Source organism: Diprion similis, chromosome 7 (genome assembly GCF_021155765.1).
Source record: "Diprion similis isolate iyDipSimi1 chromosome 7, iyDipSimi1.1, whole genome shotgun sequence".
Classification (NCBI taxonomy): Eukaryota; Metazoa; Arthropoda; class Insecta; order Hymenoptera; family Diprionidae; genus Diprion; species Diprion similis.
The window spans coordinates 3,674,809-3,692,513 of record NC_060111.1 but is presented as its reverse complement, the minus strand read 5'-3'; the positions used below and the strand labels follow the sequence as shown (position 1 = coordinate 3,692,513).

Genomic DNA, 17,705 nt, shown 5'->3' with positions numbered 1-17,705 from the left:
ATCAAAATCATTTCATGTTTTTTTCTAACTTTTTCTACTCGGTAAAAAAAAAAAAACTGACCTGAATTTTTTTCAAATTTTTTCATTAAACATTTTCATTTTTATAAATATTTGAAATCAATTGCGAATGGCCATTTTTTCGGGTGAATTTTTTTTTGTATCATCTAATTCGGAATTTTGAAATTAAAAAAAAAAAAAAAAAAAAAAAAAAAAAGTTCGGGCTTTAACACTGGTCGAGTTGGCGCGGAATACCCCATATACACTGCAGTGTATACAGATACGGTATACATATGTACATATAATATTACCTGGTTCATAGATTAATAGATTGATTAAACATTACGCCACGTATCTATGATCTCAGAGTGTGTCTCTGCGTTTGTGTTTCTGTCAACTCACACATTCCGTGTTTACGCGTTCAACCTACACCCTTATTTTACACTTGATATAATACAGTGTGACGTCACTGATACGTATGTGAGATTCATAAATTTCACTCAATTCCGGGTATCGTATTCTCATCCCTTACCTATTCCGAAGTAATTGTGAGAAACTAGTTTTTTTTTTTTGTAAAATAATTTTCCACCACACCATCCGAATGTTGTTCTATATTACACGTTACACCTCTATAGTAATATCGCATAATCGTACATTAGGAAATCGAACGAAACAAGGAATTTATATCCCAGGACGATATCTCCGATTTCGTTTCTTTTCTAATATCTTATACTAGACTAAAAACTAAGCGACACGTATGTACTTTAATTTATTTTTCTCTTTCCTTCTATCTTCCCACAAGAATATTATAATATTTTTTTTTACCCAATTCAACTGGAAAAGTTTCCTCGTAACGACAACTGAAAAATGTTATTTTCTCGGTTAGAAAAACAGAAAAAAAAAAAATTTCAAATCATCCCTCGACATGCTTTATATACTTTAAAGGGTGCTTTCACCCCTTTGAACTGTTTAATGGCAGTTAAGAAAAAAATACTTGTCGCTTAATTTTCAGTCTATGTCTATTAACATATCGGAAAAGACATGAAATCTGAGACTATCGACCCCTGGACTTGTTATCCTTTTTACTTCATCCACCCTACGTCAGGTTGACACTGAACAAACTGGCTTTTTCCAGATGTGGGGATGATGATGATGCAGACTGGCATGGTGAAGGGGGGCTCTGCCTACCGCAGTTACCTTGACGGTACGCTTCTTTTCAACACCCCTTTTCCAAACGCACCCTCCACCCCGTAATCACCCGATTCCTGTGCCCCCCCCCCCCCCCCCCTCCTCCCCACACACACACGTCTTACACGATTACCGCCAAAGCGGCGTTAGTGTTTTTACTTATTACTGGAATATTTTTCACACGCATCCTTTTTTTTTTGCGATTACATATTACCTGAATATTTACCCTGTCACTCTAACAATATCCCAGCATACAATCCATCGATCAATACGTTATATCACTAAAATTCGATCTTGAGTCCTTTTTTTTTTTTTTTTTTACTAAATATGATATATTTTTATATGAAGAAAGAAAGAAAGAAAGAAAAAAAATAAATAATTGTAATAATAGTAATGTGCAAACGAAGCTTCATATACGTTCATCCTTTGGATATGTGTAGTAAAACGAAATCGAAATCGAATTGAACAATTGCTTGCGGACTTGTAAATTCCAAAAATTTATCCACTTTTTAATTTGTCTACTCGTATAACCTATTTGTGTAACCCCTTGTATAATTCGGCTTTTCTCTAAACTGTATCAGATTATTTATCCGAGCTTAATTAATTAACTGAACAATGTGTATAAATGGAGCTTGTGTAATTAATTGATTGTTGTTTAAGTGTGCGCTTCGTTATTTAACCAATACGTATAACAATAAATCGTGTCAATTAGGGACGCGCATGTTACAAAATAAAAATGAAAAATTATAAAAATAATAATTTCATTCGTCAAGCTGTAATTGTTTATTATTAAAGAACCGATGCGTGGTATATACATTAGGGTGGTTCTTATTTAGGGTGTTGACGAATTTTTACCGCCCCATCCCCCAGATCAGCATCAAATAATTCAAAAACAATTGCCTAATTTTTTTTCAGATTTCTACCTCAACTCGGGGATAGTTCGCTTTGTGGTCGAAGTTTTTTATGGAAATAACATGGGAAAAACTTGTTTTCTCGGTATATATTTTGTTGCAAGAGTAATAATATTTTCAAAAATCTGTAACCGCGAGGTTTTAGTGGGCATTGGTGCTACTATCTGTAAAAAAATTTACATCACTATACCAGTAAATCTAGACGAATTGCACTTCCTCTAAATGCAAAAAAACGTCAGATTTCGAGGGTGCGCGATTCTTCGAGATTGCGTTGTATGATTATGTGAATTTTTTCCCAGACAGTAGCACTAATGCCGACCAAAACCTCACGGTTACTAAATTTTTTCAACATTATTACTTTTACAATAAAATATATACTGAGAAAAAAAGTATTTCCTATATTATTTCCATAAGAAACTTCGACCAAAAAACGCGACTGTCTTAGAGTGAGGTAAGAATCTAAAAAAATTAGATAATTGTATTCCAATTATTTGAAGTTGATTTGGGTGGTGGGGTGGCAAAAATTCGCCAACACCCTAAATTAGGGAGACCCTAAATAAAATGCATCAGAGCTGTTAATGACGTGGAAAGGGCAGTATATTTATCTAGATATATCTATGAATGTGATACGCAGTGAAGAGTTTTGTTTATATATTATTACTTTTTTTTCTTCTCATCATCATTGCATATAATCCTAGAGGAATATCAACAATTTCAAGGCTTTGCGCAATTTCGTACGAGAATTGACGATAATCTTTTTTATAAATATTTTATTCAAATCAATTGTTATGATACATGAAATGATGATCGATTCGATGCCCAGGGTTTAAAATTGACAACGTCTCTCATCGCACTGCGTCTCTCATAAAAAAACCAACAACAACAATTATTATTATTATTATTTATTTATTTTTTTACCATTATTGTTATAAATATTATTATCACCACTACACACGCACAAACAGAAACAGAACCACACAATTGTCCACAATTTTTTTTCCGAACGCAGATCGAAAACTTGTATTGTTAAATTAGGATGTAAGAAATTTGCTCTGTAATTCAGCGATACAGTTTGTAGGAAAATTTATGAGAATACGTTTCGTTTCGTTACGTTACGTTATCGCGATGTCATGTCAGGCTGTATCCGAATTGTTATACAGTCGAGTGAGGTTTGATGGAGGGCGCCGGTTTTATATGCGGATCTGTAATTATAAATAATACAGGAGAGGGAAGAGCAAAGAGGAAAAAGAGCAAAGCGGAGTGATTGATTGGATTGATTGATCGATTGATAGAATAGCGTGTAAGAACAGATCACGGTATTAAATGATACAAAAATTATATACGTTTAACCTGTCGAATTGAGGCTGCAGTTTAATAAGAGCAAAGAGCATAAGAGCAAAGACCAAAGACCCTGCGGAGACCCATATTGTACAATATATACGTATATATAAATATATATACAGTGTCATTTGAAAAAGGCCTGATATAATAATATTTTAAGCCGATGTAAGAATCGAGGTGGAAAGAAAAGAAAAGAAAAGAAAAGAACAGAAAAGAAAAAAAAAAAAACACTACAACAACAACAATAATAATAACGAGACCAAGCTTGGGAAAGAAAAACAAACAAACAAATATAATAATAAATAAAAATAAGAAAGGATGAAAAGAGATCGATATAGAAAAGACAAATACCAAAAACAGAACAAAAAAAAAAAAAAAAAAAAAAATGAAAATGGGAAAATGAAGTAAGAGAAACAAATTAGAAAAAAAAAAAAAAAAAAAAAATACCAAAAGTACGCCCCGAATCTACGCTGAAATTAATTTGTTGATGTGAAGACTAACAGCTCTGGTTCTCTTCTCCATTCGGGCAGTGGCCACATTCCGGAAGGGCGTGAGGGCTGTTCAGATGGTCGGACGAGCAAGTACGTATCACTGAGAGTAGAATTGTGTCTCGTGTGTTCCCGGTGTATTATTATTATTATTATTATTATTATTATTATTATTATTATTATTATTATTATTACTGTCATTTATGTCATTATTGTTATTGTCATTGTCATCTTTGTCACTACTCGTAAGATATTATGTCCGTCGTAAAAAGTCGCGGTCGTCTCGTGGGTGTCGACTGTCGATGCGGATCGGATGATTTTTATCTGTTTAAAAATTTTACAGTCCATATTCGTGGTTTAGTTAGATCGGAGATTGTTAAAATATTCGCGAAATAAGAATCTTGAAACGTCGATAATGTTAAGAAAATTTTGACAAATAATATTGTTCTATTTTAATTTTCTTTTTTTTTGTAAACGGAAAAAATATGTACACACAGCTGCATTTACGATTCTGATTAAGAATAGATTATTTTATTCGTTGAATTGTGAATTTTTTTTTTTTTTTTCTTTTTTTCTTTGTAAATCGTTTGTCAATTGGTATACAAATTTATGCCCAATTTAAATTCTTAAATTATTTCTCAAGTAATTCCAGCGTTCCGATCGCAGTTCGCGTTACATCCTTATTCGTATTATTATTATTATTATTATTATTATTATTGTTATTATTTGTTTTTTTTTCGTTTATTTAACGTATATATTTTGTCGTTGGGATCAATTGGATTAATCAAGTCTCACAATCACACTCATCTTCATCTGTTATATATTTTATTATTATATAATATACAATACACTCGTAGGTATATCGGTACAATATAATAACGGCAAATTAATTGTAACAATATTATTTTCTAACACCGTTTGTTCTCGGGACAAATAATTTAGCAAAAAAAAATAAATAAATAATCAACCGTTATACATAAAAACAAGAATTAGACGAAACGTAAATGTAATCGTGTTGCGATGGCATAATATAGCCAAAAATCGTTATACGATTGAAATATTTTTTGCGATTGCAAAGTTAACAACCGTTATCTGTAGGTTAGTTTCTTTTTTTTTTTTTTTTTTCTTTATCAATGCAGGGAGGATTGCTCACGAAATTTTATTCATATACATATAATATATATACATACAATTATTATATAGGGTATGGATGGAGAAATACAATCTTTCCAAAATAACAATAAATGTTTAGCCTGTTGTACGTGGGAAGTTTAATATAGATTAGGTACGAAAAGAAGGATTATGAAGGAGGGAGGGATAAAAGTAAAAGAAAAATTGGCCCCAGCGTAGTAATAACATGTTTAATATACTATAGTGTTTGCGCCGTATTGATGTGGTGTTTTATCCTTTGGTTTTTTTTTTTCTTCTTTTTTTTTGTCAACTTGTTTTTTCATCTTTAAGGTTTGACGACACGTATTTTACGATATGTACCTGTTCGTTTTCTTCGTCTTCTCGTTGTCATTTGATTTTTCATTTTTATATCTTTTTCCTGTTTTTTTTTTTTTTTTTTTTTTCAACTTATTGATTTTTTTTATTCTTTTTCTATCAGACTTTACTTGACTTCACTTATTCTCGTCGTTGTTACGTTACAACTCTTTTGCAACTAATTTGGTTCACGTTGTTACATACAATTGTTGGAATGTAGTTAACGAATTGTTTATTGTGTCAAGGTTTGTATGTGTATTTTCGTAAATGGTTTTTTTTTTTTTTTTTTTATATCTCGTTATTACCGTTAAAACGTAAAGGTTCACAAAGAAAAGAAAAAAGGTAATTTTCAAAAATTACCTACAAGGAAATCGATTTCAATATTTACTTTTTATCAATTCCGGAAGCCTGTTGTTTTTTTTTTTTTTTTTTTTTTAATTTCTTGTTTTTTTTTTGTGTTTCCTTCTTCTTTTATTTCCTTTCTTTGTAAATGTCATATAGTCTTTTCTATTAGTACATCAATAATAAATAAATATTATACGTATACGTGTATATTTTTCTTATGCATCGATGTCTTATATATGCATAATATATTACATACATACATATGTATTAAATTTTTTTTTATGTTTTCTCAAAAAATTCATACACGATACGTACATATACGTGTTATTCAGGGCAGGCAAAATTATGATTGTTGTCAAGCTTGATGGAATTGTAGTAGTCGAAGCTTCAAATCATAGTGGAAATCGGAAAAGGTGGTTAGTTGCGTTTTTATGCGGTGTGTGGAGAAAAACATCACCATCAATTGTATATATATATATATATATATTTCAAAGTTTAAAGTTAAAAGTTAAAAATTTGCCTATTATGATGAAAAAAGTCTATCTTCAATAGTTAAACATAAATTTTCATATTACCCGCGTGTACTACAATTGACGGAAAGTTTTTCTCCGCTACCGCATATTATATATTATACGATAATGAATATATATATATATATAACAATATAGCTCTGTAGATTACATAATTATATCATTTCATTAGAACACAACTGCTAAGGAAACACGCGACACTTCGTACATACATACATCGTTGATTTACTTTCATGTAACCCCCTCCCCTCCATTATTTAAAAAAAAAAATCATTATTATTATTATTATTATTAGACATATCGGATATTTTTATTCATGTATTCATATATACATAGCTATATACATATACGTATAGATATTAAAATACGTATATGTATGTTAGGGTGGCTCTTATTTGGTGGGCAGAAAATTTTTTATTGGGACGCCCATCATATGTGTTTCATATAATTAGAAAAAAATCTGTGTAAAGTTTCAAGCTTTTACGTCAACTGGAATACGCGTGTCTTTAAACTCCGAGAGCTTTAAATGTAAAATATATTTCGTTCTTATAACCACGAGTTATTTCGTTTTTTATGATTTTTATATAAATTGAAGGATGGATTTGAAACTCGGCAGAGTTTTTGCTTATAATTATAGGAAGAAACCGTGGAAATTTCAAAATCTTCTAATTTTATAACATGTTTCTTTTTTTTATATATATATAAGCTCAATAACATCACGTTTTATTATAGGATTATATTGTATAAGAGAACAATAATTATAAGGTTTTTAAATTTTCACGCTTTGTTCTTATCATCATAAGCAACATCTCTGCCAAGTTTCAAATCTGTCTCTCAATTCATACCAAAGTCATAAAAAACGAAATAACTGCTTTACACTTAAGACTTTCGAAACTTAGAAGCACGTCTTCCAGTTCACGCAGAGGCTTGAAATTTTGCACAGATTTTTTTCTTCAACGATTTTAAACACATCTAGAGGGTGTACCAATAAAAAAAAAAAAATTTATCACCACCAAATAAGGGCCATCCTAATATATATGTATAGTATACTTTATAAACGTCAACTCGTTTCTATTTATTATACGCATATATACTAACTGTCTGTATGTCTATCTATCTGCCTGTTACCTTCCGTCCTCTACTACGTAGGTGAGGACTTCTCGTATGCAAGTAAGTTTGAAGAGGCAACCAAAACCTCTTTATCTTTCACTTTATCTTATACATAATAATCGCTGTCACTCGTTATAAAGTTTCTTTTTTTTTTTTTTTTTTTTCATTCATTCGTTTATTTGTTGTTTGTATAATTTTTGGTTTTCTTTGTTTTTTTTTTTTTTCTGTTCTCTTCCATTCCGTTCAAACAACAATATATACTCAAAGAATATATATATATTTTTTTTTTCTACACTTGATACTTAATTGTTAAATAAGTCAAAGAGTAACGTTATTCAAATGCGATGTATAATATAATATACCTGCGTTATTAGAGAAAAAAAAGAAAAAAAAAAAAAAAAAAAATGCTGCGAGAGGAAATTTTTATTCAACACATGTTGTATCGTTCTTTTAATATTCATATATATATATATATGCGGCTAGGATTTTCTATGTTATAAACAATCATCAATTACAGTACAACGCTATCGTAACCCCGATTTAGTAGAGTTTAGTACCTATCTATCGGCCAACTTGTCTGTGTGTGATAGTTAAAGAAAGAAATCATCCCCCGCCCCCAATCGAGAGAAACAAAAAGAACGTAAAACAGAGAAAATAGAACAAAAATAAAAAACAACTCAACAATAAAAACAGCTTTGCACATTTACCGGGTTAAAATTATCATCAGATTTGTGAATCTTTCGCGAAACATACCGATGAAGAAAATGCACTTGTTATCTGCAGCCAAATTAACGAACGATGTACTCATTTTTTTTTTTTTTTTTTTTTTCTTCCAATTCTCTCTATTTTTATCATTATCTTTTACGTTGCAAAAATGTCAAAAAGAAAAAAAAAAAAAGAAAAGAAACAACCATACATTATACTACGGTATCCCGGTAAATGCGCAGAACTGTGTATTATATAGCGAGAATATGCCGTGTAATTATATTCCTTTCCCACAATCCCACACGATAAAAAAAAAAAAAAAAAAAAACATCCTGGCAGTGAGTAATTACGTACATATCGCTTATGTACCTTATATAACATTTAATACTTGCACTAATTTTCTCACACTTTGCCTAACTTTCTTTTTCTATTTCCCCATTTCTGTCTATCTATCTATCTATTTATCTATCTATCTATTCTTCTCATTTTTTCTTTCTCTCTCTCTCTCTCTCTCTCTCTCTGTCTGTCTTTTTCTCGAAAATGTCACCGCTATTTTCCTATATTATACCTGCTAATGCGTCTACCTCGCTATATATACCTTTTACCTGATGTGTATATATACATATAAATTATATATACTCTGATGCATTACACGTTTGATTCACTGATAATTAATTTTCTATAACGCACTTAAAAATACGATTTTCACCGCTTACATTGTTATTTTTTTTTTTTTTTTTTTATATTATAATTAATACGTGTATTATACCTGCGCACAAATTATTTATATATATATATTTTTTTTTTTTTACTTCTTACGTCGCACGAATCTAACGCACAGTAGACATTGTTTTCAGTATCACACGATATACGCACATATTATATATGAATATAGTAGGTATGCGCACGATCTTGTATCACTATATATATATATTATATCATGAATAATGCCTTTGAATTAACATGTAGCTGCAATTTGTTTGAAAATGCGTTGTTACTCTTAATTCTATATACATACCTATAGCATGATCAATGTAGTTCACATTGTTTCGAAATATTTTCTGTATTCTGTTATGTAATATCGAGAAACGAAAGTAAAACGTAAAAAATTTGAATTCTTCTTTTCTATTTTTCATAATCGAAGCTTTTCTATAATGATATTGTAGATATATGTACCTATAATTATATTTTAATATTTATGGTAGTTAAGAGTTTGCACGATACATTTTAATCTATATATATATATATATATATATACAATATTATGTATCTCTATAATACATATTGAGAAACTTAAGGGGAAGAAAATTTCAAAACAGCCAGAAAAATAATCTTCGCACAACACGAGTATAGAGAGATTGAATCTCGATTTCATGATCGTGCAGGATATGATATATCGATCAAATTCTAATTTCATACTTGCATTCGTGTTTTGCGAACGATTATTTTTTGTTTTTTTTTTTTCTTTTGTACGCAAGCAGTTCGGGTTATAACGTCAAACGAACGAACGAACGAATGAATCGATAAAGAAATAAATAAATAAATAACGAAATTGCGAAGGAATTTTTTCAAATGATATAAATTAGGATGAAAGAATAAAAAAGAAGCAAAAAAATAAATAAATCTGCAAAAATAATTTTTCTGCATTTTCTCCCGTTTTGTCGGAAAATTCTGAAATTTCAGTAAACTCGTTTATAAAAGTGTTTGAAAGTAGGAGAATATCTAGAATTCTTTTATAAATGCTGCTTGTGTAGAAAATTTGTCAAATAATGAAATATAAAATATTTTGAGAAATTTTTTTCTTCAAATCAATAATTCTATATATATTTTTTCTATATTCGAGGGTGATTTATAATTCTGGTAAACTAGCGTATAAGTAGTGGATAAATAGGATAGGGTAGCTAATATGTGTAGTGGTTTGTTACAGACGACCACCATCCTCCCCCCACATTCACTCCGCCAGAACTACCCAAGATGGTTCACGTGCGAGGTACAGTCACACCTCTGTCATTCAGACCTGCCGCAGCAGCTTGAAAATTAAGCTCCCGCAACCCGTAACCCGCTTTCCGAACATTCATACCGCGTATAAATACATATAAGTGTATAGGGGAGAGTGGGGCAAAGTGGGCCCCTTAAGAAAATAATGCCTGAAATCAGAATAAAATCTTTACTTTTCATACGAACAATTATATTTAATTAACTATCTAGCTTTATCGAGAAAAAGTTATCATAAATTCATGTTCAGAAAATTATTTCACTTTGACGAGTCGAGAGTAAAGCACAAGTTGAAACGTTTCGCGTTTACGAGCTGTGCAATTACTCGAGTAAATGATTTCCGAATAATTCATATTTAATACAAGGTTCAAGTTAGTTAATTTTATTCCTTGTTATACAAAAAATTTCAGGGGGTCCACTTTGCCCCCAAATTTTTTGAGATATTGAAAATTTTAAGGTGCCCACTTTGCCCCCCTCCACTCCCTCCTCCTTTTTATCATATATTATAATAATTATAAAGTGAATTTTTATTCACTAAACGAGGAAGGTCCGTATATTCACCTCAATATTTTATTTTACTAATGTTTTACAGTTTGAGTCGCAAGGCTGTTATTATATAATTATTATGGAACATCTGCACACACCGTTAATCATTTAGCAATAAGAATATATATATATATAGGTGTATCCCTGCACATATCGCGTGCATGCAGCAAGCTTTCACTCCAATTTCACAACTTTTCTCTTTTTATTTTTCACTTTTTTTTTTTTTTCTTTTTTTCGGAATTTTATGCCGGTTAAAGCTGGACGAATTTTATGTTCAATCCTTCCGTACAAGACAATTAATTGAGATTCATGATAGTTGATATCGAAAGAAAAAAATCGTCGGTATCGAGTTCGAATTATAAAAAAAAAAAAAAAAAAAAGTAACAAAATAATAAAATGAAAAGGAAAAAAGAAAATAATGTCATAGGTTGTAAAAATTGAATCTGTTATTGTAATCGTTATTTTTTGCTACATTGAAATACGTTTTATTAATCGCATGTTATTATCATTCGACAAAATATGATGTTTGACTATGTCCGTGGTCGTGTAATATAACGTTTTTACCTAAATACGTAGTGTTGTGTTTTACATATATGTATATAATAAATGATCGTTTGCATGCAAAAGTGCTTGATTAACTTGACAAAGCGAGAAAGTAAATAATGAAATGTTTAATGAAGAAAAAGCAAGGAAAAAAAAAAAATTGAAAAATTATAGAATTTAAATTACGAGATTGAATGGCTGCACAAGTAGATTATTATACAGTAAAAGTGTAGTTCTATTGTAAACTGTAAAAGAATTATTGTTTTGGGGCCAGGTCAAAGGGGTTTGCATATACCTACACTCCTCGACAGGGACAGGGTGCGAAGCTGTTTGATTTTCTCATTTCTAATTTCTCATTTTTCATTTTTATACGCCGCCAAATTCGCTGTAGTGAAGTTTTTTGCTTCACGACAACGCGTCCTTAATCGCGAGGTGTATGCAAATCCTTTTTGACAGACACACGGTTGTTTTTTTTCTCGATTTCAACGAAGATAATAGCTTTGTATAGGTATATATTATATACTTGTAATTATAAAATGCACTCGAGGCTTATTAAGGGGTCTACCCAACTGATGAGCTAAAAAAAAAGGGTTTTATCAAGAATTTTTTTTTCTTTTTTTTCAAATTCTTGATAAAACCTAAGGGATAGACCCCTTAAAACGCTGTCAATCAGACATCGTATGCACATATAAAAGATTTAATCAGCACCACCGGGATCGCGTTGAAACTCACAATCATAGAATTTCTATACATGCAATTACGGCGATTGGTTGGATCGTCCGTTTTTCGAAGGAAGTGTAATCCCGGAAAAATATTGAAGCATTAAAAAAGGTTAAAAATGCACTGTGGCTTGCACTTGTATGATTAGCTAAAAAAAAAAAAAAAAAATGATCATCGACATCCAGCCGCTATATAATTTTCGCTTTCTTCGTTGTAGGTGAGATAAGCCGAGAACGAGACGATCTGAACGGTGAGTTGAAAGGCGTTACGACTTTCCATTATTTAAACAAAATTACAAGCAAAAAAGTCGGGGATGAATTTGGTCCTTTTTGTTATCCAGCGATGAGAAATCATCGAAATTCGGTCGGCATGACGCTGATGAACTCGACGAAGCAAGTCAACAAGGTGAAGCCGAACGTCAACAGAACGCCAAACGACAGCTTGTCCAGTCCGAATCAGTCGTACAACAATCAGAGGTAAGTACGAGAATCCCGTGAGTAAATTTTCGAATTTCCGTCAAATTTTTCTTTTTCTTTTTTTCATTTTGCTCTTCATTTTTCTCCCTCGTCACTCGATTATTATACAGCGCGGTAAATTTTTTTCATCCTGCATTAGACGTAATTAAGGCATTCATCATCGGTCGATATATCACCTCACAATATTTAAATACCAGGCAATTGTTTAACATTGAATGGTGCGCCACGTTTGAAAATCACACGATAGTATTTTCATGGATTTTTATAAGATAAATATACTTTTTATAATCATCATTCTTCACTTATTTTATAAATCTACGAAAGTCATTATTATCGATTGAAATTTTTACAGTATATGGATACGTGAAATCGATTAAGATTATACAAGTAAATTCTATTCAATTATATTTAAAGAAGAAAATATTAAATAAACACATTTCTTTAACTGCTATATATTGCTTGGTATCAATATCTTATTACATATATATATACTATTACATATATGCATATATGTATTGCACGTTGAAAAAAAAATTTCACTCACTCTCTCATCTCTGCTACAATTATACATGCACACCTATATAATGTATAATGATTTTATACACCGAGAGAAATTTCAAGTTTTTATTACTGTCCATATATTATTTAACCATTTTTATTCTTTACCGTAATCGAAAGGTATAGTTATGGGTAAAAAGTAAAAAAAAAAAAAAAAAAAAAAAAAAAAAAAATCCAGCGTGTGTTATTATACTTTTTGATTAATACTGCCGGTTGAAAATGGTTTTTTCTACGTGTCTTACTATTCGAATAAAGAGATTTAAACATAGTATCGATAACTTTAATTTTTAACAATAAATAGTTGTAATTTAAATTTACAACATTTTTACGTAATTCTAACAAATATCTGAACCGTTTATTGGAACGGCAAACGTTTTACCAAGATTCTCGAGTATCTCTTAGAAATGAAATTTTTCCCAGTGTATACAGTACGCAGAGTGATTATCTACATCTACTACATCATACGTAATTGCATAGAAACACCTCCTCGCTGCAGGCTTATAGTAATGAATTTCTCGATTTTCAACGCGTGCATCTGTAATACGATGAATAATCTTAATCAATAACTTTTTGCACAAAAAACAGCCAAACTGAGTGAAATGCACTTTTACATAATAAACCCTGTATACCCAAGTTAAAAAAAAGCATGCAATTATACTGAAATTGCAAATACATTTTTCACCATTATTATTATTATTATTATTATTATTATTTTTATTATTACTGTTGTCATAATTTTACATACGTTCATTATTTTCAAGCTCACTAATGATATACCTCAGCTTTGTTGCGATCCAGAATTCATATGCTTCTTTATATTCATTTTATTTTTTCAAATTACTGCGATTTTCTTACAGAAAAACAAAAAGTCACCACCAATTCCAGTTGTCAATGAATATTGTCACAAAACCAGCTACGATAGCAGAATTTACATTAGAAAAGAAAAAAAAAAAAAAGAAATTAATTAGTTTAACCTACCGCCTCCCTCCTCCTCCTCCTCCTCCTCCTCCACCTCCTCCTCCATTACCAGGATTTATATCCACACCATTAATTCCTGTATATAATATTTGAATATATGAATTGAATAATCGGATGATATGTCACGCAGAGATTATCGAGCTGTCATAATTAAACTACACATCATGTACATACCTATCTATATTAGGAGGGACCAACGTGAAATCACACCTTCTGATTCCAGATCGCAAGAGGAGTCTGCATACTCTGGTTACCATCTCGCCTACGAAGTCAAAAAACTCATGTACGCTTATGCTGTTAACACTGTTGTTGTATTTTTTTTCTCCTTTTTCTTTCTTTATTATTTATTATACGTTTTATACTTTGTACGTGGAGAGAGAATGTGGAAAAAAATATCTTGTGTTTGTGTGACACGTTGATGGTACTTTTGTCTACCTTAATCGTGATTAATACGTTGCATACGTACTGCTAGCACACTATATATTTTATGCAAAATATAAGGTAGCTAAACAGCTCGCGTGTCTTGATCCGTACCTGCGTGTATTACAACAATATCTTGCATGCTTTTGCCGCTTTTGCAAACTCTTGTAAAAAAAACTCTGCCTTTACGCCACATGCGTGCTATATGGGAATAAGGTATTGTAGAGTTGAATTTCGGGTAAAATAAAAATTGACATAAAATAGATGGTATAAAAAACGAAGGATGAGAAAGGTCCTGCATGCGTTAAAAAAATTTTTTATGCCGTGCCCGGTTATCTACACTTGATTCAAATTTTGACCGTATCTCACGGAGGACGATTTTTTTTCACACACTTTTGCCGGGTGAGATTCTCTTCCGCTAGATCGAATGTCGAATATAACGATATTAGGAGGAGAACATCGGCGGATCGCTAAAACATTTTCGGCGCATTCGTTTCAGGCCGACGAGTCGAGGCTCAGGCGGCAACAACGTGAACAACAACGGGGGTCTCCAGGTCGGGATAGCCGACGACCAGGCGAAGGACTTCGACTTCGAGAAGACGGAGATGAAGTACGACTCGACCGGAATGTTCCACTGGAGCCCGGCGCGAAACCTCGAAGACTGTATCCTGGACCGGAACCAGGCGGCCATGACGGTCCTCAACGGGCACGTCGTCGTCTGCCTCTTTGCCGATCCGGACTCGCCCCTGATCGGACTGAGAAACCTAGTAATGCCACTGAGAGCTTCCAATTTTCACTACCACGAGCTTAAACATGTAGTTATAGTCGGCGCCGTTGACTATATACGGCGGGAGTGGAAGATGCTGCAGAATCTACCCAAGATATCGGTCCTGAACGTGAGTTAAACGATCCTCGTCAGTTAATCACTCGTGAAATATGATGTACACTTTTCTGGAAATCTTGTGAAATCCTTTTAAAACTTTGAAATTTTCTGTGATCTTTGAAATCTCTTGAAATATTTGAAATTTTCTGTCGTCTTTGAAATCTCTTGAAATATTTGAAATTTTCTGTGATCTTTGAAATCTCTTGAAATTTAATGAAACCATTTGAAATCTTTTGAAAGCCTTGAAATCTTTTGTAATCATTTGAAATCCTTTGTAATCTTGAAATCAGGTGTGCATAAAATCGATGAGTAATTAGCCCCTCGGTCTTCCCTCTACTCTCGTTTTCACCTCGTGTTCTTCCTTGTTATTTCAGGGTTCGCCGCTCAGTAGAGCGGACCTCAGGGCCGTGAATGTCAACCTTTGCGACATGTGCTGTATTCTGTCGGCTAAAGTGCCTAGCAACGATGACCCCACCCTTGCTGACAAGGAGGCCATCCTTGCATCCCTCAACATCAAGGCCATGACCTTCGACGACACTATCGGCGTACTGAGCCAAGGTTTGTCCTGCAATTCTGGTCCGGCTTCCTCGACAATCAGCAGAGTCCTAGTCCAGGTGTATTAAGCACGTTGTCACGTGACGGTCTTGAGAATTTTTACGAGGATCCCATCCCTTTTTGCCCCCCCCCCCCCCCCCCCCCAAAATATCGGGTAGATTTAACATTTTTTATGCGATCTGATCATTTTAATTCTAGGAAGTGTGCTCCGGTCATTTGACATCGATCAGTTACTATATGAGTCGGTTATGGAATAATTTGAAAAATATAACCTCAAACGATGCCCATCTCGCAACGAAATAAATTGATAAAAAATTAGTACACTTTTGATCCAGCCGTAGCTGACCAGACCAAATTTACTGACAATGGTACGATAATCTTACGACAATTTCCAAATAAATTCGTGGTGTTCGGATAAAGTAATCCCGATTCTCGTGAATAGTATTGAATCGGTCACGTGACACCATGCTTAAGACACCGGTAAATCGAGAGTTTGGGAATGTTGGAAAAAAAGAAACCGATAAAAACATGATCGTTTTTATCACATAGTGCGCTCCAAACTCAATCACGCTCTTCAATTCAATTGTTCTAGTTGGCAGTCCGATAGTTCTACAAAGAAGAGGATCCGTCTACGGTGCCAACGTGCCGATGATCACCGGTAAGCGTTTAAAATCAATTTCCAAACCACATTCAGGACTACCGTCATCACATGACACTCAATCACAATTTCAGAATTGGTGAACGATAGCAACGTCCAGTTTCTCGACCAGGACGACGACGACGATCCGGACACTGAACTTTACCTGACGCAGCCTTTTGCCTGCGGCACGGCCTTCGCAGTCAGCGTTTTGGATTCCCTCATGTCGACGGTTTGTTTGTCTCGAGATATTTTTATCTCAAACTGATAAAAACGAACCCCGCGTGCTTAAATCTACGCTCATTTCAGACGTACTTCAATCAGAACGCGTTAACGTTGATTCGATCCCTCATCACCGGAGGGGCGACACCCGAGCTGGAACTGATTCTGGCCGAAGGTGCTGGACTCAGAGGAGGATACAGGTGCAGTTTTATTCTTTCCAAAGCCAGTATTACTCGTCTTGTTTTCCAAGTATTTTCGGTGATTTCCCTAATTTTAGGTTATAATATTCTGGATACTTACAAGAAAGTATCCCAGATTGATCTATCCGATTTGATTTCTTTTCTAATTATGTTACAGTAGATTAAAAACTAAGCGACACGTTTTTTTTTTGTCTGCCAATAAATACTTTAAGGGGATGAAACTACCTTTCAAAGTAATGCGTGTCAAGGGATGATCTAGCAGTATTTTTATTTTATTTTTTTAAATTGTGAAGATTACATTTTTTATTTCTTGTTATGAGAAAACTTTTCCCTTTGGATTGGTTCAAAAATATTACGTTCTTCTGGGTGAAACTGCCAAATCACCGATTGCCACGCCTTACTTTGGAGAGTGGTTTAGATGGTTTTATGTCATTATTTATACTAATTTATACTAATTTATACTCCCTTTGACCGTTTTCTTCAGCACGGCGGACAGTCTTTCGAATCGGGACCGATGCAGGGTGGGTCAAATATCGTTGTACGACGGGCCGTTGGCCCAGTATGGCGAAGGTGGCAAGTACGGCGACCTCTTTGTCGCGGCATTAAAATCGTATGGAATGCTGTGCATTGGTCTGTACAGGTACAGGTACCGGACTTTTTTTATCTCGATGGTATTTATTGGATTTTCTATTTCTTATATACAAATCTATCACAATATATATATATATATAACCTAATACGTTACGTCTGTTACGTATGTCACAGATACTGTTGCATATACCTACATACAGACAATTTTCAATTCTTATCTTCATTATGCTGTAATTGTATTGTCAATTTTTTTTCTAACATCTTTTTTTATACATATATAT

The 17,705-nt window shown here is 32.8% G+C and overlaps 1 protein-coding gene across 50 annotated transcripts in view; it reads left to right on the top strand.

Annotated features, from left to right (window-relative positions):
• The window catches only part of LOC124408252 (calcium-activated potassium channel slowpoke), a 115,576-nt gene that overhangs the window by 95,540 nt on the left and 2,331 nt on the right, over positions 1-17,705 (top strand). For 20 of the 50 annotated variants that reach the window (XM_046885047.1, XM_046885031.1, XM_046885032.1 and 17 more), the window contains 12 exons: positions 3,968-4,018; positions 7,435-7,455; positions 10,028-10,090; positions 12,122-12,154; positions 12,245-12,380; positions 14,140-14,199; positions 14,836-15,232; positions 15,594-15,777; positions 16,367-16,432; positions 16,507-16,643; positions 16,721-16,833; positions 17,318-17,479. In XM_046885047.1, coding sequence (XP_046741003.1) covers positions 3,968-4,018; positions 7,435-7,455; positions 10,028-10,090; positions 12,122-12,154; positions 12,245-12,380; positions 14,140-14,199; positions 14,836-15,232; positions 15,594-15,777; positions 16,367-16,432; positions 16,507-16,643; positions 16,721-16,833; positions 17,318-17,479 — 1,423 coding nt within the window. Of the gene's footprint in view, positions 1-1,132; positions 1,202-3,967; positions 4,019-7,434; positions 7,456-10,027; positions 10,091-12,121; positions 12,155-12,244; positions 12,381-14,139; positions 14,200-14,835; positions 15,233-15,593; positions 15,778-16,366; positions 16,433-16,506; positions 16,644-16,720; positions 16,834-17,317; positions 17,480-17,705 lie in introns of all 50 variants that reach the window. The other 30 variants (XM_046885078.1, XM_046885080.1, XM_046885077.1 and 27 more) reach the window with 12 other exon arrangements.